Source organism: Anomalospiza imberbis, chromosome 9 (assembly GCF_031753505.1).
Source record: "Anomalospiza imberbis isolate Cuckoo-Finch-1a 21T00152 chromosome 9, ASM3175350v1, whole genome shotgun sequence".
Taxonomy (NCBI): Eukaryota; Metazoa; Chordata; class Aves; order Passeriformes; family Viduidae; genus Anomalospiza; species Anomalospiza imberbis.
Genome location: NC_089689.1, coordinates 31515549 through 31530627, shown reverse-complemented (window position 1 = coordinate 31530627; position 15079 = coordinate 31515549). Strand labels below are relative to the sequence as shown.

At 46.8% G+C, this 15079-nt stretch overlaps 3 protein-coding genes across 4 annotated transcripts in view; 1 reads left to right on the top strand and 2 right to left on the bottom strand.

Moving 5' to 3' along the window:
* Positions 1-437: 437 nt before the first annotated feature.
* TYW3 (tRNA-yW synthesizing protein 3 homolog) lies at positions 438-6845 on the bottom strand. Its single transcript, XM_068199051.1, has 6 exons — positions 6661-6845; positions 5363-5443; positions 4541-4639; positions 3675-3746; positions 3275-3408; positions 438-3087 (listed from the first exon to the last, which is right to left on the bottom strand). Exons 1-6 carry the CDS (start codon positions 6817-6819, stop codon positions 2883-2885), a joined length of 750 nt encoding a protein of 249 aa, XP_068055152.1. The 5' UTR covers positions 6820-6845; the 3' UTR covers positions 438-2882.
* A 933-nt stretch (positions 6846-7778) lies between these two features.
* CRYZ (crystallin zeta) lies at positions 7779-13400 on the top strand. Of its 2 annotated transcripts, none has more exons than XM_068199039.1 (8): positions 7779-7938; positions 8277-8429; positions 9663-9826; positions 10448-10499; positions 11657-11806; positions 12202-12303; positions 12454-12549; positions 12794-13400. In XM_068199039.1, the coding sequence occupies exons 1-8, from the start codon at positions 7828-7830 to the stop codon at positions 12953-12955; spliced, it is 990 nt and encodes a 329-aa protein (XP_068055140.1). In that variant the 5' UTR covers positions 7779-7827; the 3' UTR covers positions 12956-13400. The 2 variants fall into 2 exon arrangements, with proteins under 2 accessions (XP_068055140.1, XP_068055142.1); XM_068199041.1 differs by lacking the exon at positions 7779-7938 and adding an exon at positions 7958-8035.
* Positions 8872-15079, bottom strand: part of FPGT (fucose-1-phosphate guanylyltransferase) — a 70972-nt gene continuing 64764 nt past the window's right edge. Inside the window, exon 5 of the mRNA XM_068199022.1 lies at positions 8872-8884. The gene's annotated coding sequence lies outside the window, so the exon portion shown is untranslated. The remainder of the gene's footprint in view (positions 8885-15079) is intronic.

Sequence of the window (15079 nt, the reverse complement as noted above, 5' to 3'; positions counted from 1 at the left end):
AGTATAAAATTGACCAAAACAGCATATCTGCTCAGGTACCATAAATAAACTGCATTCAGAATGCAGAACAAGAGCTTTCATGTAATCTCTATATGGAATTTGGGTGTCATTCACTGATTCAAGAAAAAAAAAAAAAAAAAAAAAAAAAAAAGCTGAGAATTTTCTGACCTTGATCCCAGTTAGCTGCCTGCTGTCACACCACTGCCAGCACAGCATGTTTGACAGCATTCTTACCAGCTTTATTTTCTCCTGGTGTGAAGAAATGAAGTGAGCAACTGAGGAAATTTTGGTATTTATATAATTTTAAAAGACACACCATTTGAAAGGTTCTCTCACAAAACACCCAGCATGTTCCCCTAGGGTACTTTCAACTATGGGTAGATCAGAAGAGAAACATTTCCCACAATATCCCACTACGTAAAAACAAATTCACAAGATATTACAAAGTAATAGTGTATTTTCAGTAACCAAAAGTACTGAAGAGCTGCTAAGTCACCAGTGTATGATACACTTAATATGATAAATTCAAATAACTTGAGACTGATTAAATTAAATTGAGACTTGGTTAAATTCAAGTGAAGCCCTGGCAGGAGTGGAAGCTGAGAGGTGGAAAGCCACCCTGGTCTGGAGAGGTTTAAACCCATGTGCAAACACTGATTTCACTGCACTCTGCAGCTGTTACTGCCATACTCTTGTGAACCATTCGAAGTATCTGAATTTCAGAGGAAGCTGTTTCAAGCGAACAACTTGTGCTCCTGACATCTGTGATTTGCATGTACAGAATTATCCCAGAGAATGGGTCAAGTGACTTTGTGCCCAAGTGCATGGATGTGCTGGGGACCACAACTGGCTCAGAGCCTGTGGCACAGCCACAGGGAATTCTGCGGCGCTGATTTGAGTAGTTTCCTGGTGTGGATCTGAAATGCTGTGGGGTGAAATGACAATCAGTTCCTGGAGTGAATGAACCCGTCTGCCTTCCCTGAAAAAATGGAGTGCACAGGGAGTGAAATTGTAATTTAAAAAAATTTAACACAGTGAGAGCAAGTATAAAAATACCTTTTAGATTAATTAAGTGGCTAAGCACACTTTGAAATGATAAAGATTTGACAGTTTTAGGAGTCTTGTTGCTTATTGGTGAGTTTCCCTGCAACCACAACCCCCAGAATCCCCTTTTCAGGGGTGCTGGCTCCAGCTGCCTCTGGATGCTCTTCCCAATTGCTGCCTGTGCTCTGCACATTGACAGCCCAACAGAATCCCATACAGCAGCTGGAAATAAAACACAGCTTGACAAAATTAACCTCAAAATGAGCTGGTGGAACTTGGGTGAGTGTGGGGCAAGGTGTAAAGGCAGTGGTGCATGAAGGAAGGTGTTGCTCGTGCCAGAACAGTGTCAGGGCGATGAACCCTCCTCAGCATCACCGTCTGCAACCTCAGATGGGGTGCAAAAAAAAAAAAAATCAGAAAAACATTGCAAAAACTATTCTACATACTGAAGTAATGTGTTTCCCTGATCCTTCTCTGTTTGTCTTCTTGTAGGGTCTTGTTTAGTTTTAGTACGAGATCCCCAACAGTATTCAATCATTGGTGATGATGGGAATAAAATAACAAGATGCAAATAGGGTAACATTTTTGTGTTAAGATGCCAAAAAGTCTTCCTGAATTTTTTATCATTTTTCAGAGGAATGCGGGATCAGTTTCTGACAAAATGTATTTCTCAGAATGTAAATACTGTAGAGCTGTTACACAGGGTGAGGGTTTGGGCTGTTACAGGGTCTGTGGGCACTGCTTGTGGTTGGTGCTGCTATCATCAGTGCCTTGAGCCATGTCCAACAGACAAGTACCAGACATTTTAAGAAATGTCACATGCAGAGGATGGTTCAGAGTATTCTGAACAAACTCCCTGAAATCCATAAGCAACAACTACCTCCTCTGTGTGCAAGACGTGCCCCCCAGGTGGTGAAGAGGGATCTGCAGGAACAGTGGGACTCCCAGCAGTGGGGATGGCAACAGGGGTTTCCCAAGGCTTTGCTAAGGTAGCAGGTTGGGGAGGACCCTCTGCATGGAGGCAGATGTTGCTTTTTGTTGATGGAAGCCCTGGGGTTTCAGTTCAGCCCAGACAGGCAGTTGACCCTCAGAGTGGAGAGGAAGGTCAGTGGAAAATGGTGACTGCAAAGGTCTGACACAAGCCTGCATCCCAACAATGCTGCAGTAGCACCTGTGGTAGAAGCCATGACCCCACACCTGAGGAGCTGCAGTGCTTTGCCCTGCTGTGGGCTGCTCCCACCACCTGCCTGCTCCCCCATGGGCTATGGGACTCCAGTTTTGCTCACACACCACCTGGCCAGCAGCTCTGCACTGTTAGAAATTATGCCCCCGGGTTGAGTCATACTTTAACCAGTCTGCCCAAACGCACACGAGGTCTGAGACCGGTGCACACAGGCTACTTTGGAAGGTTTTTGTGTTTCCACCACGTACACTGGCTGTCTCATAAGTGGATGGTCTTCAGTCTTCAATGCTTGTCTTCCTCTTCCTGAAGGAGAAACCTGCAGAGCCAGCTGGCTCCACAAAACCCAGGAAGCTGGAAGTGAAATGCTGCCACAGAGAACACAGTGAAAAGCTGCAGCACACCAGATATTTCTGGGATAACTGATGGAGTACCACTTTGTTAATTCAACAGTACACTTTAAAAACTCCCAAAACATTCTACAGCTTTGTTCTCTGTGTCCTGTAGCTGCACCTGCTCACTATTCTGTTAATTACCTTTTTTTTCTGGTCAATATCCATGAGAGTATTACTACTTGGAGCACAGGAGTATATAAATCTCTTAAAAAGAGCATTACAATAGCTTTTTCAGTTCGCCATTTGCTTTCAAATGTCTTAGTCTATATCGTGATTTCAGCAAACAGACCAAGACTGCTCTCAGTATCATCAAGGGGTTCCAGCTCTCTGCTGGGATCAGCCTGTTCCTGAGCAGTCTGTCTCTTTCTTCTGCGCATGTACACAGAGTGGCTCTTCTCTGGCCCCTCGGGAAACAAGGTGTCTGCAGGGACAGCAGCTTCCAGAGCCAGCTCCAAGCCTTTGTGGAATCTAGACAGAAACAATTCTGTAGTTACTGTTTTTATAGATTTGCTCAAGATCTGCAAATTACTCTGAGAAACTAATGCTTTTAGAATGTAATCAAAACATGCAAGGGGAGAAAAGTGGTTACTAACATTTTACTTGATACTGAAGAAAAATTAGATGTCATGAAGAGAACTGGTGTATTCTTACAAACCTGTCAATCCTCCTTATATTTTCTTCCATTTTCTGATTGGCTACATGTACCAGAAATTCAATATATTCTTCGGAGACCATCAATCTCCCTTTGTGGCTCAGTGGAACTTCTAAGCAGTGAGTGCTCCGCACAGCCTGAAAACACACACATGATTTACCTGGAATAAAGTTTTTCAGTTTATGAAGGTTATTTAAATAATGTAGGGAGTTCATTACAGTAAAAAACCTGCTTATCCATATGATTATTTAGGTTGCTGTCACCTAAAGCAGCAAGCAATTCCTTTGCTATAGCATGCCCTATGACAGCTCTTAAGCACCAGTCAGGTCTTGGCTTGTACAAAAATCAAGGTTAATGTAACAATATGACTTTATTAACTCCCTTACAGTAACAGAGTCCTTACCATTGTAATTTTTCCTCCTCTGCCAACTGTAATACCAGAGTTCCTGAACCCAGAGTCAACAGCCACCGAATGCTGCAGAAAAAAAAAAAAAGCTTAAACAGGTCTTGTATACTTTCACAGCAAAAAATATTTATGGACGCGTTGCAATGCAACGCACAATCTCAATTTTGCAAAAAACGTATTCAAATCATCTACCCAGACTTATTCAAGAACAGTTACATTACAATACTTTTTAAGATCAAACCCACAAATGGTGGGTGGTTTTCAGAGGTGGATCCTGATTAAATCCATCAGTGCAGAAGGGATGTAATGTCTTTCTAGTCACTGAACTACTTTGTCCCAATGACCTGGAACTTCAGAGACAGTCGTGCCACCTCCTGACAACGACGAGTGCAGCTGCACTCTACATGAGCTCCTCAGCCCTTCTGCACTAATGCCAAAACAAGCCCAGCATGGCACACACTGCTCTCCACAGTCATACTGGAAAAGCAGAAGGCAAAGGCATCATTCAATGCACTGGAAATGGAGCCAAATGGCCTGGCTGGCAGTGAAGTACCATCTGAAATCCAGCCCTTGCAGCCAGTGAGAGCAGCCCAGGCCCCTCAGGCAGTGCTTCATGCAGCAGTCTGCTTCAGCTCAAAGCCTGAACTGCAGGTGAGTCTTTTTTCTTTCTAAGTACAGTAAAACCCTCACCAAGTTTAAAGCTGTGTTCTTCCATCAGCTTACTTTACAACCCTAATTATTAAACACACAGCACACCTGGGACTGTTTCTAAGTGCAACTGCTTAGCCAGGAGCCAATACTTTTATTTTTTGCAGGCAAAAATGTAACAGAACAATGCCACATTGTACTTGACGTGGCTTTACCAGCAGCTGTGCATCCTGCAGCTCCCGACACAGCACGTGAAGAACAAATGGTTCAAACTTGAACACAACATCACCAGTAGCTTTCTTGAGTGCTGTCATCTGGAAAATACACCAAAATATGTATATAAAAATCAGAGTACTTCCTCTCATAAGAGTTAACAACACACTACTGCATCCTCCTTGGTCTGAAATTTTAGCAAGCTTTGCTCTACTGGAACAAATACTAATGAAAACAAATATTCTGGAGGACACTTCTGTGCCTGTGTGAGAATGTATATCTACAATAAAGTGAACTACGAATTGAATGAGAAAATGCTCATCTTGCAATTGCCTCTTTTGTGGGACAAAGCAATACGTGCAAAGAGTAGATTATTTTGAAAGCATACTAAAAATGAAAAACCCCGCACTACAGATGTTTTCAATTTCAGGGTATTTAATGACACTAAATTAACAATGCAGTATAAGAGATTCCCTGTTACACCAATTTCAGGTGTCTGTGTGCTAGCACAGCAAGCTGGGCTCAAGAGATTTTTAAATTCAAGAGTTTTAAACATGACTCCAAATAGGAAGAAATTATATAAGTTTCTGGAATATCAGCTGCCTTTATAACTATGCAGAGAATTTGAGACTGAGTTTAAAAGCATTCTCTTAAAATGGGTCTGAAGAATTTATTAAGCAACGCATCTAAGGAAAAGTTAATTTTGAGAGCAGAGTATCAATCTCAGTAGCAGCAATAAAAACCCTTTGACATGATGTGTTTTCCATGACACCAGGAGCACTTCCGTGAATAAATATAAAGGCTTTATCTCGCTGTGCTCTTACCACATCGCCTTTGACACACGGGTCATGTGTTACCAGGAGCCACGTGCAGTTCTTCTTCTGGATCCCTGTGCCGTCTGTGTCCTAGTGATGGGCAGAAACCATTAAAGTGGCTCAGCAGCTCGATGGGTTTAACCTTGTGCTGCTACAAAAACAGTCCTTGGAAATAAAGGAGCATCCCCTTGAAGCAAGAGCCCGTTCACAGCGGGACCAGACCCCCCCCCGTCAGGATCACCCGCGGTTCCGTCCCCAACGCACAATCACCCCCGGTCCGGTCCCTCACCCTGCCAGTTCCGTCCCTCACCCTGATCCCGTCCCGCACCCACTGTCACGATCACCCTGCCGGTCCTATCCCTCACCCTGGTCCCGTCCCGCACCCACTGTCACGATCACCCTGCCGGTCCTATCCCTCACCCTGATTCCGTTCCTCACTCACCCACTGTCACGATCACCCTGCCGGTCCTATCCCTCACCCTGCTGGTCCGGTCCCTCACCCCCGGTGCGGTCCCGCAGCCCCGGTCCCTCACGCACCGTCACGGTCACCCTGCCGGTCCCGGCCCTCACCCCCGGTGCGGTCCCGCAGCCCCGGTCCCTCACGCACCGTCACGGTCACCCTGCCGGTCCCGTCCCTCACCCCCGGTGCGGTCCCGCAGCCCCGGTCCCTCACGCACCGTCACGGTCACCCTGCCGGTCCCGTCCCTCACCCCCGGTGCGGTCCCGCAGCCCCGGTCCCTCACGCACCGTCACGGTCACCCTGCCGGTCCCGGCCCTCACCCCCGGTGCGGTCCCGCAGCCCCGGTCCCTCACGCACCGTCACGGTCACCCTGCCGGTCCCGGCCCTCACCCCCGGTGCGGTCCCGCAGCCCCGGTCCCTCACGCACCGTCACGGTCACCCTGCCGGTCCCGGCCCTCACCCCCGGTGCGGTCCCGCAGCCCCGGTCCCTCACGCACCGTCACGGTCACCCTGCCGGTCCCGTCCCTCACCCCCGGTGCGGTCCCGCAGCCCCGGTCCCTCACGCACCGTCACGGTCACCCTGCCGGTCCCGGCCCTCACCCCCGGTGCGGTCCCGCAGCCCCGGTCCCTCACGCACCGTCACGGTCACCCTGCCGGTCCCGTCCCTCACCCCCGGTGCGGTCCCGCAGCCCCGGTCCCTCACGCACCGTCACGGTCACCCTGCCGGTCCCGGCCCTCACCCCCGGTGCGGTCCCGCAGCCCCGGTCCCTCACGCACCGTCACGGTCACCCTGCCGGTCCCGGCCCTCACCCCCGGTGCGGTCCCGCAGCCCCGGTCCCTCACGCACCGTCACGGTCACCCTGCCGTCGCACGAGCTCGTGCTGCAGAAGCGCTCGCGCGCGTTCAGGAGCCGCACGAGCTCCGCGGCTCGCGCGTCCAGCGCGCGCTTCCGGCTGGGGTCGGGCCGCACGAGCCGCTGCGCCTTGCGCCGCGCGAACGCCGCCATGGCGGGGGGGACGGCGTCCCGAGACGGACAAACCTCGGCGCCCCGAGCGGTGCGGCGGGGCGGAGCCAGTAGTGGTACGGCCCCGCCCTCCTCGGCGCTCCGCCGCGGCGCCCCGCAGGTAAGGCGGCGGGCGCGGGGCTGCGCGGGGCTGCGCGGCGCTGCTCCAGGGGCACGGGACGGGACGGGACGGGACGGGACGGGACGGGACGGGACGGGACGGGACGGGACGGGGAGACCGCGGCTCTGCGCCACCCGTGCCGGGCGCCGCGGGCACGGGACGCGGCCAGGCTGCACGGGGCAGCTGGAACGGGCGGGGCCTGATCGCAAGGAGCGCTTCCGGGGCACGGCCTGACCGCGAGGCGGCTCGAGGGGCGGGGCCTGTCGGCGCAGGTGTATTTGTGGGCGGGGCCTGGCGGCGCAGGTGTGTTTGTGGGCGGGGCCTGGCGGCGCAGGTGTGTTTGTGGGCGGGGCCTGTAGGCGCAGGTGTGTTTGTGGCGGGGCCTGGCGGCGCAGGTGTGTTTGTGGGCGGGGCCTGGCGGCGCAGGTGTGTTTGTGGCGGGGCCTGTAGGCGCAGGTGTGTTTGTGGGCGGGGCCTGGCGGCGCAGGTGTGTTTGTGGGCGGGGCCTGGCGGTGAAAGCGTGTCATGGGGTGCACCCGATCGAGGCCCGTCGTGTCGGAATCGCATCGGGCACGGCCCTGAACGCTCTTACGCGGCGGTAGCCCCGCTGGCCACCGGCCCAGGCTGTGCTTCCCGTCCTCCTCGTGCCCAGGATCCTAGAAGGTGCTCCCAGCGGGGAGGCCCAGAGCAACTCGAAGCCTTCACTTGCCCCGCTCCCTCCCCTCCCCCTGGTTCGGTTCATTACCGTGGGACCGATCCGCAATCCGGCCCCGCGGTGTGTGCCGTGTTCCAGGCGGTGTCCCAGGCCATCTCCTGGTGGCTCAGGCTCCCCGTGACCTCAGTAGGTACCAGGGCTCTCATTGTTTCTCTTAGCAGATCCTCTGGTCGCCATGGCAGCCACCAGGAGCGTGATGAGAGCTGTCCGAGTGTTTGAATTTGGTGGCCCTGAAGTGCTTAAACTCCAGTCAGATGTGTTAGTTCCTGTTCCAAAAGAAAACCAGGTATATGTGAGCTCCCTGAAGGAAAATAGTGATAATGAATGTTAACAAGTGTCTGCAGGACAGAATGAGTGATACAACCCAGAACCCTACACCTAGAGTACCTGAGTTTTGGTCAGTGTGTTCATACTGCTTGAGATATCATGCTTAACAAGTGTGGGCTCTTTACTCTCTGGTGGGCTTTATATTCCACATCAAGATTTCCCTGAAATAAGCTTCGCTTTGACACTGGGTTGTCACAGAGGCTGTTGGAGAATTCAGTAAAAATGCTACAACGCCATGCTGTGAATTCAAGGGCTAAATCTTTTTAGTTATTGCTTAAGAAGTGTCTTTTCTTTTAGGTATTAATTAAAGTCCATGCCTGTGGGGTGAATCCTGTTGAGACATATATTCGTTCTGGGACTTATGCCAGGAAACCGGCTTTACCCTACACTCCTGGCTCGGATGTGGCTGGGGTGATTGAGAGTGTTGGGGAGCATGTGACTGCGTTCAAGGTATTTACACACTAGGTGTAATTCACTAGTGTTTAACGGGTCCTCTGTGGCTGGTTGCTGTGTTACTCTGCCTGCTTTTGTTGCTTATAATCACGGAATCCCTTTGAGGGGGGAAACCCCTTCACAGACTGGTAAAAGCACACAGTGGGATCCCACTGGCAAACCAGTCTGCTGGTGGGACTGTGAGGAATGCTGTGCCCCCTGAAGTTCAGAGGTCTCAGAAGAGGCACTGCAGTCTGTCTGCTTACAGCAGTGATATCTGGTGTACAAAAGCTGGGGTTTGAAGCTGTTTTTCTGGCATTGCAGAAAAAGTTGAGATTGGATGCTTCTTGCTGGGGGTAGTAATTTTAGGCAGAACTAAAAATTTTTCTGTAAAGTATTTGAGACATGGAAATTGCTTACTTATAAAGCTCCATATAAATTCTGTTATTTGTTGCTAAAATTGTTCAAGTACTGTATTACTCTTGTCTACTAATTTCACTTGGATTTCTCAGTGGGAAATCTTGGGACAGGAGAAGGCAAATATCAATTTGCAAAAAGATATCTATGACATCACATTAGACTTTAAATTGGTTCTCTCATTTAAGTCATTAGACATTTGGTCCCAAACCAACATAAAAATTGTAGGTAAAATTGGGCTGGAATTTCCTGATTGGGAATTTATGTAACAATTTTAGGAGATCTGAGATATAGGGTTATCAAGAGAGAAGAATCATCTTTATTCATATTTTCTTATCAACAGTTTGCTGTATCTGCTGTGTGTGACTTTTTGCTTCCTCTGACAATTGTGATGCTCTTGCCTTGAATGAGAGAGAGTTGTCTTACGGTATATTAAGAGGATACATATTTTCATATTTAAATAATTTAGAAATGTTTCTTTTGTGTTTGTAAAAGCTTTTGAGGTATTGCATTTGGAATCTGTGGATGGAATTCCTGGCTTCAGTTAAAGTTCAATAAGGTTCATGTTAATGAGGCAGTAGGTTTGTGTGTTACAGTGCAGGGTGGGGTTATAATTATGATACTTAGTTTTAAGTATAAGAAATTACACAGTTTGTGTTGCATTGATGGTATGTATCAGAATTCATAAAATTTTTTTTTGACAAATGTAACTGGTTATTTTGATCAGAGAGCTATTAGCATTAACCTAAACCTCTGTACATTTCATCTTAATGTTTATTAAGGAAAAAGGAAGGGAAATTATTGATTTCTCTGTGTTCTTTACCTCCATTCTAGAAAGGTGACAGAGTTTTCACCCTTGAAACAATTTCTGGAGGATATGCAGAGTATGCAGTTGCTGCAGCCAACAGAGTCTTTCCTTTGCCAGACAAACTGGACTTCAGACAGGGAGCAGCGATCGGAGTGCCCTACTTCACTGCCTACCGGGCCCTTTTCCAGAAGTAAGGCACCAAATCCATGTTTGTGCACTTTAATCTTTGGTATTTGCAATACCAAAGTTCGTATTTTCACTGCCCTTTAAAAGGGGGAGGTTGGTGAGTGGGAAGTGTTTAAAAACGTTATACGGATGGAATTGTCAGATAATTGTGATTTAGAAGCTTGTGACTGTGTTTTCCTGTTCAGTCTTTTTTCTTGAGAGAACCTACCTGGAAAGGCTTCATGGAATAAAATATGTGACTCCCTTTCAGTACTCACTGGTATTTTGGCTGGGGAAGAAAAAGAGCAATAGTTCTAATTTCCTCAGTAAGCAGACAGGTGCTGTGGAGCAGAACCACTGCTTTCCTGTGACAGGCCAACGTCCTCAACTGAGAGTCAGCACCAGGCTCCCACTGGCTGCTGGCTGCATGTTGCTTCAAGTCATCAGTCACAGGATTTATTTTGCCTCCTTTTTCTCTCAAAAAGGCTTATGGTATCTGTTTAGCCATAAATTGGAATATAATCGGAACATAAACTGGAAACAATGCTGTGTGAACAATGAGATTTGATGTCAGTAGCTGCAACCCCATGCTCAGTCAGTGTGTGCTGCAGTCACAGTGCCGACCTTTCTTGTGTTCTTCACTTAGAGGCTGTGCCAAAGCAGGGGAAAGCGTGCTGGTGCATGGTGCTAGTGGGGGGGTAAGTATTCCAAGGAGGCAAGTGGTAGAGAACACTGTTCTCTGTCCTTGCATCTGCTTCTTCCTGGGATATGAGTTATGGTCATATTTGTATCAATAGATTAGCAGATTAGGTTTTTATTTCAGATACTCTAGGATATGCTTTCTTAGAAAAATCCTGTCATTCCCAGTAACTGTGAGACTGCACGAGTGCTGGTGTGAGTTCCGCGGTCAGAGGGTCACACACTGAACAGGTGTTTGCTGCAGGTGGTAGTTGGTCTGGAAGTTTTATTACTGATAGCAGAAAGCTCTAATTTTCCAATATGTACAAATTGTTCTCAGTCCTCTGAGAAGAAGTGACTGGTGCAGGGTGACTGTGCATTTCTGTTTACATTCTCATGTTTTTACCCGTGAGCCAACAGCTGGCTGCACAGGGAAAGGTAGTGGAATATATAAACCTGCAAATGAATACATGAAATTGCACTTCTAGTTTTCTTTGAGTTTTCATGACAAACTTATTTGAGATCTCTATGACTCAACATTTTAGTTTATCTCCCACACTCTGCACTTGCTCACTTTCTGGTGATGCACCAAGCAGCTGCTGTGAACAGGCCAAGTTTCCTTAATTATTTGTTAAACATCAAAAAGATGAATTCATATCTTATTCTGAGATGCTAGAATGGCATTTAGCATCATAAGTCTTTTTTAAAATTTTCATAAACTAAATGTAGTGCTTCTGTTCTTACTGGAGTGCAAAGCTGGTAGGAGACACTGAGAATTCACTTTCTAAAGAAGTAGTGTTAATAAAATTTGTGCCTGCAGATTTTCTTTGCAATGTATAATCCTGGTATTAATAGCAGGTGATTCTGTGAAGAGAAGAATTTCCTTGGATTTGTATCAAAAATATAGGGCCCAGATTTGACAGATACTCAGCATTCTACATCGATGTGTGTCAAATGCTCATAGCTATAAAAAAACCTCAAAAATTTACCACGCCTCAGTAAATGTCTTTTCATTTTTAAAAAGTATCTGTCTGTCTTTAAGATCCAAATTATTAGCTAAAAACCACTTTACCAGACTAGCTTTTTAAATGGAGAAGTTCCAAGTCACCGGTAGAATATTTAAAATTCTATGAAAGAAGTAAAGTAATTTTCTCTTTCGGTTTTTTTCTCCCCTGAGGTGGGACTAGCAACATGTCAGATTGCCAGAGCTTGTGGTTTGAAGGTTTTGGGTACCGCAGGAACTGAGGAGGGCATGAATATGATCCTGAGAAATGGTGCTCACCATGCCTTTAATCACAGAGACCCAAATTACACTGAGAGAATTAAGGTAGGCCTGTGTCTGGACTCAAGAATGCAGGTTGTGTTTTTCTTAACAAAATGTTAACAGTTGTTTGCGGAAAACTCTAAAGTAGATTTATGTAGGATCAACAGTGTACTGCCTTTTTCATTTCTACACAAGGAAAAACTTTCTCAGGCTGGAAGAGCTGAGCTTTCCTCACAGGCAGTGGCATTTAGAACTTCTTACATTCAGCAAATTCTAGTGTGGGATCACATCACAATTTAGCACAGCAAAATGTGCTACAATTCAGCTCATTAGCTGTCAGCTGCAGTACAAAGGTTCTATTGAAAATTTAAACAATGAGCTGTAGAGTGGATACTTTCTGTAGTTTAAAATAAATGGTGGTACCCAAGCACTAAAATAACATCCTGTGTCCTATACAGGCATGCACAGGGCCAGGAGGAGTCGATATCATCATAGAAATGCTCTCTAATGTCAACCTGGATGCTGACTTGCAGCTGCTGTCCTGCGCAGGGAGGGTGATGGTGAGTGTCTGTGTCCTGGGCCAGCAGGGTGACAGTGAGTGTTTGTGTCCCTGAGCAGGGAGGTGATGATGGGTGCTTGTGTCACTGATTTTGTGCATTCAGCATCACACTGAACAGCTCTGACTCCATGCTTTGGACTCCTTTGGGCAGGTAGTGGGCTGCAGAGGACGCATTGAGATAAACCCAAGAGACACCATGAGCAAAGAGTCCAGCATAATTGGAGTGAGTTTATTTCTTGCAACTGAGGTGAGAAGCATTTCTATTTTACAGTATGCTTTATAGAACCTATTTACAGTTAAAATTATTTGTAGGAATGAAAGAATAATTTCACTGTAACAAACTTGTTAGTTCATTCCTTTATGTTTTGATTCAATCTCAGAGCATCATAAAATATTTTCAGGTTGTGGAATTTGCTTTAATTCTTGCATAAATTGCCAATCCTATTCTAAAATGCAAAAACCTTGTCATAAACACTGTTTGTTACATGCAGGAGGAAAGGCGTGAATGTGCCACAGCAGTCCTTGATGGCATAGAAGCTGGCTGGCTGAAACCTGTTGTGGGCTTGGAATATCCCCTGGAGAAAGTAGCCACGGCTCATGAAGACATTATTTGTAGCAGTAGTGCCCGAGGGAAGATGGTGCTCCTTCTATAAAGCAGCATCTTTTTCCATTTATTTTGTAGCTGTTCTAACTGCACCTTTGCTTACATGGTTCACTGAATGTGTGTTATAAACATACCTTTGATCATGTTTGACAGTAGCAGAAAATGGTCACTTAGGTGAATGAATTAACATTTTCTTTTTGCAATGAGCAGAGTTGCATTTACTGTAAAGTAATTTTGGTAGCTTTTTTGATTGATGTGGAAATAATAAATTTCCTCCTCTGGAATGCTTTGTGCTGCAGGGAATGGTAGGGTTTGGTATCATGGTCCATGTGAAGGCAGAGTGAGGCCACTGTAGTTAACACAGAATGAAGATGCTTTTTACAGATACACGAAAATAAATAACTCACCAAGAACTGTAAATGCTTTTAGCAACGAAATTTGTACTCAAATTTTGTCACATAATTTACTTGAAATAAAAACTTTTACTGACAAAATAGTTTACTTTCCAGCTCAAAAGATGGGCAGAATGTCTCAAACATGAACTGTTTGGAGCTGAGGCAGTTCTACTTGTCTGTGCCTCTAAGGCTGAGGTGACAGTATCCTGGCTTATCCATAGGGACTGTCACTCTTGAGCTGCATGCTGGGATTTGCCTCTTTGGAACTGATGATCGTGACCGAAGCAGCTGATTCCTGGATGGTAAACGGCTGATTGTGAAGATTTCAGTTCTTCCTATGTGCTTTATTAAAGTCTCCTGGATCCCTGGCTGCACGGAGAGTGGAGGCTGCATGGCTTTGTGGCGTGGAGAGTTCCTGTGAAACTCTTGAGCTCCATCTGCTGAAGTGGGCAAGCACAGCCTCAGCACTAGGGCTTGTGTGCAGGTGTCTATGTGGGGTCACTTTGCCATGACACCGGGCTCGTTTCATTGTGTTTCGTTCTCATAAACCTTACATCCACTGCACAACAGATGGTATTGCCAGGAAAGATGGTGGAATGTTTCCAGAGTTAATGATTTCAATTTAGAGCTTCAGTGAGTGGTTTCAGAAAGCTGCTTGGGGAGAGAAGGACGAGGCCAGCTCAGCTGTGGGACTGTCTGCCAAGGTGCAGTGGGGTCCTTCCTCCCTCCAGGCTGCCCCAGGGGAATGAAGCTGGTTTCTTTGTAGCACTTCCCACAGGAGTAGGGAGCTGTGTTTTTTTTATGTGAAGTTTAAGTGATTCACCTGGTAAGTGATGTGTGTAGCTAGTGTCTCAGCTGCTTATCCAGGTGAAAGGTGCTGACTGTTCCTGTTGTCTCAAGCAGAATGCAGCCTGAGCAGTGATGTCATGCTGGGAACCTGCTATTCCTCTTGGCAGCGCTGTTAGAGAAAGTAAAACATCTCTCAATATCAAAGTACTAAACAGAGGTTAAAAGTAATGGCTAATGACAGATACGATTGTGGAGATGATGAAGTATATACCCTTCCTCTATATTCTGTGCTCAAATATTAAATTATTTTTAATTCAGTCTTAATTTAGTAAGGGTCTATGACATGAATGAGAGGCTGGTGGTTTGCAGTGGCTCCTTTCTTTCTTAGTGCTGCCACTGCATCGTGGATGATGTTTAGGGGAGAAATTCAGAGGAAGTCTCTGGTCTGTCTTCATCGTTGTCCCAAGGGCCGTGATTGTAGTGGAGTTTGTCACCAGAAGGTGTCAGAGCAGTTCTGTGTTACCACATGTATCGCTGCTCTCTGCCAGGTGACCTGGCAGAATGGCACAGCAGGACTGGGACTGGCTTGTTTGGAATACCATATAATGTTTATTCTTCTGTCAATTTCCAATGTATTGTATAAATTGAAGGATTTTTTTTTTTTTTTTAATTTTGGAAGAAGCAGTGTGAATAGAACTAATGAGGTCGGGCTCAGGTGTGTATGATTTGTGCAAGCCACCAATCTAGAGAATGTCATCCTATAGAGTCCTTGGTTTGGCTCTCTTTTTGGGACATGCTGTCCCTTGGCAGTGCAGAAGAGGATGAGGAAAGGATTGGGGGCCACAGACCATTGAATTTGGTGGAATAATTCTCTCAGTTTGTTGAGAATCTTCTCCTGATTTGACTGGATGGGATTTTAGAAGCAGTGGTTCCCAGTCGCAGCCTGCTTGGTGCTGCCGTGGGTGGTTGGAAGGCTTGAACAGGCTCTT

What these genes read in the sequence shown, in the direction of transcription:
- CRYZ (XM_068199039.1), top strand. Translation starts at nt 7,828, where the DNA reads ATGGCAGCCACCAGGAGCGTGATGAGAGCTGTCCGAGTGTTTGAATTT. An exon ending in TACCGGGCCCTTTTCCAGAA is followed by an intron (nt 9,827 to 10,447) that starts GTAAGGCACCAA and finishes TTCTTCACTTAG; the next exon opens with AGGCTGTGCCAAAGCAGGGG. An exon ending in TGCATGGTGCTAGTGGGGGG is followed by an intron (nt 10,500 to 11,656) that starts GTAAGTATTCCA and finishes TTCTCCCCTGAG; the next exon opens with GTGGGACTAGCAACATGTCA.
- TYW3 (XM_068199051.1), bottom strand. Translation starts at nt 6,819, where the DNA reads ATGGCGGCGTTCGCGCGGCGCAAGGCGCAGCGGCTCGTGCGGCCCGAC. An exon ending in CGTGTGTCAAAGGCGATGTG is followed by an intron (nt 4,640 to 5,362) that starts GTAAGAGCACAG and finishes TGTATTTTCCAG; the next exon opens with ATGACAGCACTCAAGAAAGC. An exon ending in GAGGAGGAAAAATTACAATG is followed by an intron (nt 3,409 to 3,674) that starts GTAAGGACTCTG and finishes GTGTGTTTTCAG; the next exon opens with GCTGTGCGGAGCACTCACTG.